We start from the raw sequence: 8,924 nt of genomic DNA, 5'->3' as shown, positions 1-8,924 counted from the left end.
ACCCTCAGGCGGCAGTGGGCCAGGGCAGCACTCTGGTTCTGGACTCGAGTGTCCTGTTCTGGGGATGGACTTCTCTGGCGACTGGGCTCAGGGACGGGTGGGCACTCCTGGGGTCTGAGGCTGGGCTGCCAGCCTGTGCGTCAACAAGTAAACTGGGGAAAGCTTGTTGCTCGGTAGGTGCCGTCAAGCGGGTTCTGGCCTGCAGCGAGCGACCCCGTGGGAAACCCGGCCCATCCTGGGCTATCCTCACGATTATCTTATGTCTGAGCCCGATGATGCAGCCTGGTGTTGGCCCATCTCGTCCAGGGTCTTCCTCTTTGTCCCCGTCCCTCTGCTTTACCAAACACGATGTCCTTCTCCAGGGACAGGTCTCTCCTGACGACACGGCCAAACTATGCGACGAAGTCTCACCATCCTTGCTTCTGAGGAGCCTTGTTCTGCACTTCTTCCCAGACGGGTCTCTGTCTGTTCTTCTGGCAGTCCATGTGTCTGTTCTTCTGGCAGTCCACGGACCTTCAGTGTTCTGTGCCGCACCGGCATTCAAAGGCGCTGCCTCTTCTGCCGTCTCCCTTGACGTGTGTTTGTGATGAACGAGCATCAGCCCTGAGCTCCTGCATGCCAGGTTCCAGCCCATCACAGCCAAGTGAATGTTGTCATCAATGGAGCGGTAGGCATCTTCTGGTTTCCTGGTGCACAACAGCATCGACACCCCACGGTCCTCTCTGACAGGTGTGACAGTGTGACGGAGGCGGTGAGATGCTGTGAGCATGCCCAGCAAGTGACCAGACCAAGATGCCAGACCCCTGCTGCTGACAGGCGCTGTCCAACGCTGTGGAGGGCAGGGCAGAACTGCCCCTGTGGGTTTCCGCGGCTGTCACTTTACAGAAGCAGGCGGCCTTACCTTTCCCCCTGGGAGCGGCTGGTGGGTTTGAACCGCTAGCCTTTGGGTAAGCAGTCTGGTGTCTAACCCACTGCACCACCAGGGCTTTTCCTACGAGGAAGCACAGAGACCGACCTGCTGGACGCAGGGTACACACAGACCTTCCGTTTGAACACCAGCGAGGCATTGTCCAGGGAGTGCCGAGGGAGAAAGGCCAGGCTGTCTGCTCCCATGAAGAGTGACAGTCTTGGACACTCCTTGGGCACTGCAGAGTGGCCGTGAGTCGGGATGAACTGGCAGGCAGCATTCTGGGTTTGGTTCTGAGGGGGACACCACAGAGCAAGGGGTGCCTCTACCAGGAGACTCGAGATGCCGCTGGCTCCCCACTCTGGGCAGCAGCAAGGACTTTTATTACAAACACAGGGTGATTCCGGAGATGCGCACCCCCACCCCCAGCTCTCAGACCGAGAGTGATGTGCAGCGGGTCCCCTCTGGGGTCTACCATGGTACCCCCTCCCTCCATGTCAGTAGCAGGTCCTCAGTGCAAGATGCCCTCTGGTTCCAGGAGCAGGTAGTCTTGCAGGGACCTGGGCAGGGGCAGCAGGGGGACCAGCTGGAAACACTGTTTGCCAAACAGCTTCCGGATGGCGCTTCGGCAGAGGTGCTGCAGGCAGCGCGGGGTGCTGGCCAGGGCGAGGAAGGACTGGTAGAAAGGCTGGTGCATCTGGGAAGCGAAGCCGGAGTGTGAGTCCGTGTCCCAGGGACTGGCAGGCATCCTCCCCTCCCCCTGTCCCAGTATTGAGGCCTGTGACTGCTCACAAGATCCAGCCTTGGCTCAGGCTGGGCCCCAGTCAAGTCTGTTTTGACTCACAGTGATCCCTGTGTATGTGAGTGTGTCCGTGTCAAGGTACAAGTGCTCTGTGGGGTCTTCGATGGCCCTGACCTTCCAGAAGCAGGTGGCCAGGCATGTACTCCGAGGCAATGGGGGTGGACTAGAACCGCCAACCTTTTGGGTAGTCTTGGTAGTCACGCAGGCCCACCTGCGACCAGATGACCACACTGGGAAGGACAACTTCCTCCTTCCTGGAGGGTCACTTCCTGTTTGCCCAGCCCGCCTCCTGGCGTCCCTGATGCTGCAGGCTCCTGTGGCTGCTGTTAGGTGCTGTGGGGTCGGCTCTGACTCAGGGCGGTCCTGTGGCCTCCTCACCATGGTCCTGTGTGAACCCCTTGTTGGAGTCACTGTGTTCATCTGTCTTGCCAAAGGTCTTCCTCCTTTTTGCAGCCCATGTGGGAGGAAGACCCTCGTTAAGATGGACAGACTCCATGGCCATCCCTGATGGCACAGTGCCTATGTGCTGGGCTGCTAACCTCGAAGTCAGCAGTTCGGAACCCCTAGCTGCTCCCAGGGAGAAAGAGGAGGCTCTCTACCCGGGAAAAGATTGACAGTCCTGGAAACCCACGGGACAGTTCTGCCTTGCCCTGTCGGGTCGCCGTGAGTCAGAATCCACTTGAGGGCAGTGAGCTTAGTTTCTGGGGTTCTGCTTTACCAAGTGTGACATCTTTCTCCAGGGACTGGTCCTGGGCCCCTCCTGATCACACATCTGGAGTCTAGATGCATTCCACGCATCTCTGCCCCCACGGGACATTCCGTTTATCTTTGATGGATGGGTCCAGGCTTGATTCCGGGCCAGGGACTCTCAAGCTCAACTGCCACCATCCGTCAGGGGTGGCCGGCGTGTTGCTAGGATGCCCAATAGCTGCCAGCGGAACTTCCAGACTAAGAGGGACTGGGGAGAAGGGACTAGGAAGAAAAGCCAGGCCCATTTCTATCTGAAAACTCCCTCTGGGTCACGAAGGGGTGGGCCTTGCCTGGGAGTGGCAGGTGGCAGCTAGGAGTGACAACAACATGGGTTCAATGAGAGTACTTCCTAGAGGCTCCTGGGGAAACGGCTCCCTCCCTCTTTCTGAGTCACCTGTGGGCCTGAATGTGGGTCCAGAGGGGAGGCCCTGTCATCGCAGTGGTGGGATGAGGCTGACACTGGGACGTCTGTGGATCAGGTGGGCTCTGAACCCACGCCCCTGGCCATTGGGTCCCCAGCCCCCAGGTCCCCAGGCAACCTGGGCTGGTTTACTGCACCCTGCAGCCAGCAGCTCCCCAATGAGAACAATAGGTTCTTGGCCATGTGTATTTTGAGGCCACCCCTGCTCACACACAATAGCAACAGCGAGCCAGGCACGGCCGGGCAGTGTTTTGCTCTGCCGCACGCTGGGTCAGCGCAGACTCAAGCAACGACAGCAGAAGGAAAACAGAAAACGTGCAAATACAGCACCCCCTGCCCCTCTTCTCTTTCCTTCTTCACTGGACGCCCCCACCCCCGTGTTTGGCCATCAGTGCCAGGCGCCATGCACGGGAAAGAGGGAACCGAAAAGCGCCTTCCTCACCTGGAACACCTCCTCCGGGATGGCGGCCTTCCAGCCCTCGGACACGCGGAGCCAGGGGTAGGCATTGAAGAGGACCTCGATGACTGTGGGGGTGGACGCGCAGGTCTTCAGCACCTGCTTGGAAGAGGTGACCGTGCAGCTGAGGGGCCTGGGCTTGGGAGTCCCAGGTGGGGAAGATGTGGGGAAGGGTGGGGGACGTATTTGGCTCTGTTAAAAAGAAAATTCTGACAAGGTAAACCGTATAGGGTTCATTTGGTTTTGGAAAAGATTCATCAACTGGAATAACAGGGCCCCACAAGACTGGGCAGTGCTTCCCTGAACCAGGCAGACTGAGTGAGGGAGGGAGGGGGAGGGAGGGGAGGAGTAACAGGAAGAGGAGGGCCATGGATTGAATGCCCCCCCCCCCCCCGCATCCCCTGAGATATATGTCAACTTGGCTGGGCCATGAAGCTCAGTGGTTTGGCAGCCGTGAAAGGACATCATCACCTCCCTGATGTGATTTGCTGGGATAAACCAATAAGAGGATTATATAGGGTATGTAACACTCTTAATCCCATCACAGTACTGATCCGATAAAAGGGGTATTTCCAAGGGTACACCATTCATCTCACTAGAGATCAGAGGGACCACCAAGAAGGAAGAGCTGGGAGGGGAGTGTGTCCCTTTGACCCAGGTCCCTTGGTCCAGGGGAAGGCTGATGCCCAGGCACATGGAGATCTCTGAGGGATGCTGAGCCGACGGATGATGGAAGGAGACAAGGACCTTTCCCCAGAGCAGACACACAGAGAGAGAATGCTTCCCCTAGAACCAACCTCTGAATCTGGGCTTCCTAAATCCGTGAGAAAATAAATATCTGTTCAGCGAAGCCACCCCCTTTTGGCATTTATGCCATCTCTGTGGGATCACACAGACAACAGGCACTCGGCAGGTTAGATGAGCCGCATGGGGCAGCGAGGTTTATGCTTATGGTGGTGGAATGATTTGGGAAGGGAATCGCAAGATGAGAATGGTTGTACACCTTGAAGAAGGGAGTAGACCCCCTGACATTGTCCAGGTCAGAATGAGTGAAACGGCATATCAAAGAAAATAGAGACATTTGAAAGAGTTTAATTCGTAGATTCCAGCAAGCCTTGAGAAAAAACCCCCAAACAAAACCCAAATGCACAGACAGACACAAAGGTCAGCACAAGGCCCCACAGAGACCCTTTCTCATAGCACCCCGATGGCTGTGCTGGGAACTGAACACACAGGGCTCCTCTCTCTCCCTCCCAGGATGGGGGCAGCACCCTTCCACCCCCACCGCAGAGGCGGACTGTGAGGCGCTGGGAGGGAGCCCTGTCTCCACGTTCTAGGAACCGGAGAATCGGGGAGACGCACTGTGACACTCCCCTGGACCTGGCCACTGAGTCCCACTGCCACAGACTCACTGCCCATCTACAGCCTCCTCTTCAAGGTGGGCACATGAATCACAGTTTCAGACTCACCTTTATAAAAAGAATGATGGAGTGCCCTGAGTTTTGCTGGAAATAGGCGGAGCAGATCCCCCACCCTACAATTTCCATAAGCCGAGTTCAGAGTCACTGGCTCCCCACTTCACATCGTGTTTCTGGTCCCGAGATTGCTCCCCAGGGGCGCTGTACCACCACTGACTTAGACTCAAGGGCCCCACACTGTGTACCTGTGCCTCAGTGTGGTCCATTTGATCTCACACAGGTAGTTATTCCGAAGGATGCAATGTTCAAGAATGTTCTTTACAAAATCAGTCAAACTGGTTTAGGGTCAAGACGACTTCAGGGGGTAGTTTTGGTTCGAGGTGAGAACATTTTCTCAGAGCAATGGATTTGGGGATTCCTCTAACCTCGGTGGGTCCAGTAAGTCTTAGTTCTACAAGAAACTTGAAATTCTGTTCCACATTGCCCCCTTTTGATCAAGAGTAATCTACAGGGAAAAAAAAGAATCATCTATAGAGTTATTGATCAGAATACTGCAGTCATGGGAGCCTGGAACCATCTAGTTCTAGTCTCATGGCAAAAGACACATTATGGGGTGTTTCAAAGTACACAAAAGTAGATTGAATAGTATTGAAAACCCTGTAGACTCATCACCAATTGTGTCCAATCCCGCCAGACTCATTCTTCCATTTACCTCTGGCCCAATATCACGTAAAGCAAACTCCATGCATTCTGTCATTTCATTCATGTCCCTGTGTCTTGTAGAGGACGCTTAAAAAAAAACAAACCAAACCAAACCCATAAACACAATGTCATTAGAATAGCTTAAAAATGGATAGTTCCTTAATGCTATCTTAATGCCTACACGAAACACATGCTATTTGGCTGTAATGTGCTACTCATTTAGGCCGGATTAAAATTTTGAAAAATGATGTTTTTGCATCTCTTTTAATATCTAAGTTCAGCTTGTCATTTTACTCGTTGAGTTTATTGGGGGGAGGATTTTGATATCGCTTTAAACTAACTTGACAAACTTTCTAAGAAGTTCTTCTTCCTACTTGGGGAGAATCTAGAAAGCTGATGGCTGTTGGCATTCTGGAGGGGCCTTGGGCCTGGCACGTGAAGGGTCTGAGCCTCACACGTGTGGTCCTCGTCCTTAGGCACTAGCGTGTCAGTTCTGACGCATCCTGACCCATGCACAGCAGAAGGAAACGCTGCCTGGGCCTTGGCCACCCTCACAATCATGCCTGCGTCTGAGACCATGGAAGGATCTCTGTCCCGTCGCTGTGTCCATCCACCTTATCTAGGGTCTGCCCCTTGTCCTTCTCCAGGGACTGGTCCTTTCTGATCGCATGTCCAAAGTACGTGAGACGAGCTATCGCCACCCTGACTTCCTCCCAGATATTCTTTCTGTAGTCTATGGAATCAATCATCAATATTTTTTTTCTGGTCCACACCATCATTCCAAGGCATGGATCTCTTCTGGTCTCCTTTATTCATTGTCCAGCTGTCAAATACACACGGCTTGGGTCAGGCACACCTTAATCCTTAAAATGACATCTTTGCTGTCTAACAATGTACAGGGGTTTCTGCATCAGACTGGCCTGGGGCAGGGTGCTGTCTGGTTTCCGGGCTGCTGCTTCCATGGGCCTTGATGGGGGAGCCAAGTACAGTGAAATTCTTGACAGAACGAGGGAGTGGTGCATGGTTCCAAAGCAGGAAATGTGTGCACCGGGTTGACGCCTTCCACCATCCGGATTCCATGCGTACGCTGAGCAAGTAACCGGAGAAGCTGGACTATATGAAGCACGCAGCATCCGCACCGGAGGAAGACCCCGGACAACCCTCCATGCACAGATGACACGGCCTTGCTCACCCAAAGCCTAGAGGACTTGAAGCACTTGCTGATGAAGATCAAAGACACTGACTTCAGTAACATAACCCAAAGCAATCAAACTCCTTGCCACTGACTCAATGCCAACTCATAGCGACTCTACGAGAGAGAGAGAGAGAGAGAGAGAGAGAGAGAGAGAGAGAGAGAGAGAGAGAGAGAGAGAGAGAGAGAGAGAGAGAGAGACCTTACAACGGGACCAAGAAGCAGCAGCTTGATAAGTGGGGAAAGACCTGCATTGAGTTGCAGGTCATGCTTTGACTTTTTCAATTTCCATAGTTATTAGTATATTTAGTTTTGATTTGTTTTCCTGGAAAGCAATCTTCCTCTTGCAGGAGCTCAGCACTGCACCGGTGTGTGGGTGGAGGAGTGTGTGTGTGTGTGTGTGTGTGCTGATGGGCATGGGGGCGGGGGGGGGGGCAGCACCTGGAGCAATCCTAGCAGAGTTACAACCACCCCTGGGGCTGAAAGGGAGGGCGTGTGTGGAGGGGCTGACTTACTGGGAGCAGTGACCCTCGGTGGGGGAAACCCAGCCAGCGTGAAGCAGAGAGGGAGCTGAAGGAAGACCTGCACTGAGCTCACCATCTTTCCCTCCTGCTGCTGGGACAACCTACTGGTTAACCCCAGGTGGAAGGCAGAGGGCCAGTGGCCAGCCTGGTTGACGTCGTTCAGGTAGACAAACTGGGAGTCTGGAAGGGCAAGTGGGTGACATCTCCACTGTGTCCATGAGTCAGCACCTTCTTGTCAATGGCAAGGGCCCTGATGGTAGCCCAAAGGGTTTGTGCTTGACCACTGATCTAAAGGTTGATGGTTTAAATCGGGGTAAAGGCATAGTGGTCAGCTTCTGTAAAGATTGTTGTTGGGCTTGGAGTGGCTGCTGACTCGCGGTGACCCTATGGGGCAGAGAACTGGCCTACTGGGGTTCCTGAGCGGCCATCTTTTCCGCAGGAGGTCCCCAGGTCCTTTCTCCAGGGGAGCCCTTGAGTGGGTTTGAACTGCTGATCTCAGCAACTGGCACCAGCAGGGATGAGAGCCAAGAGACCCCACGGGAGCAATTCTGCTCTGGAGCATGTGAGGTCGCCGGGCGTCGGGGGTGGGGGTGGGGGTGGGTGGGCTCCGTGGCTTGATTTGGTTGCATTTGAAATTCTCCGTAATTAGATTTTCAATCTCTTGTTTGTTTCATCTTGCTGGAAGTTTGTCGACTTTGTTCCCTGCCCCTCCCCGCGAGGAATCAGCGATTGGGCTTCGTTGATTAGATCTCTGTCAGAATATTCTAATCCATTAATTTTTGCTTTTATCATTATTCATTCCTTCCTCTCATCTCTCATCGTGTTTCTCTTTCCATTTCCTTAATTGACTGCTCAGATAATTCAGTCGCATTGTTCCCCTTCAGTGATAATAAAAGTAACTTTGAAAAATGGGGTGGCTTTTCCTTTGTACGCGGCAGTGCTCACAAACCATCCGTTTTGAGATGCTCGTCTTTATTTCTTCAGTAGCCTGCCGGTAAGTAGCGGGGCTGTAGTTGTTCTGGACAGTCCAGTTGGGTCCACTCCTAGCGACCTCATGTACAGCACCGCCCGGCCCTGCACCAGCCTCACCGCGGTTGATATGTTGGCGCCCACGAGGACCTTCCTCTTTGTCGCTGCCCCTCCACTTAACCAAGCACGACGTCCTTCTCCAGGGACAGGTCTCTCCTGAAAACACGTCCAAAGTACGTGATACAACGTCTCACCATCCTTGCTTTGAAGGAGCATTCTGGTTGGCCTTTCTTCAAGACGGATTTGCTAGTGTGCTAGTTACATCATCGGTGTCAACTTGAGACTATTCAGGGTGTATCATGTCGCAGATTGAAGACCTCATTTGGAGGCGCTAAGGAGATAAATAGCTCGCTGGACTCGGGACACACATTCACTCCCTGCAAGACATTCCTGCTGACAAGACACATGGAGCTGTGTTAGAGTCCTGGAGCTGGAGAAGTCACGTGGAGACCCCTGCCAGCACTGAGATGCTTCCACCACCACTGGATCCACAAGACTTTCCACCCACTGGCCTGTGATCTTCCTGCATTTGGTGAGTCTGAAGAGGACTTTATAGATTGGTATCGGGCATATGGCCTAATATGGGACTTATAGACTCGATCTGGACTGGTCTGGGGTGGTTTCTCAATATGCGATTGCTCTTTTGTATAAACCTCTTTCTTATGCACACACAGTGTCTATGAATTTGTTTCTCTAGTCAACCTGGACGAACACAGCAAGTT

The 8,924-nt window shown here is 53.5% G+C and overlaps 1 protein-coding gene across 1 annotated transcript in view; it reads right to left on the bottom strand.

Annotated features, from left to right (window-relative positions):
- Positions 1–1,418: 1,418 nt before the first annotated feature.
- Positions 1,419–8,924, bottom strand: part of ASB18 (ankyrin repeat and SOCS box containing 18) — a 78,638-nt gene continuing 71,132 nt past the window's right edge. The window contains exons 6-7 of the mRNA XM_075530132.1: positions 3,323–3,436; positions 1,419–1,604 (exon numbers count right to left, since the gene is read on the bottom strand). Coding sequence (XP_075386247.1) covers positions 1,419–1,604; positions 3,323–3,436 — 300 coding nt within the window. The remainder of the gene's footprint in view (positions 1,605–3,322; positions 3,437–8,924) is intronic.

Source organism: Tenrec ecaudatus, chromosome 13 (assembly GCF_050624435.1).
Source record: "Tenrec ecaudatus isolate mTenEca1 chromosome 13, mTenEca1.hap1, whole genome shotgun sequence".
Taxonomy (NCBI): Eukaryota; Metazoa; Chordata; class Mammalia; order Afrosoricida; family Tenrecidae; genus Tenrec; species Tenrec ecaudatus.
This window is presented reverse-complemented; position numbering and strand designations above follow the sequence as displayed.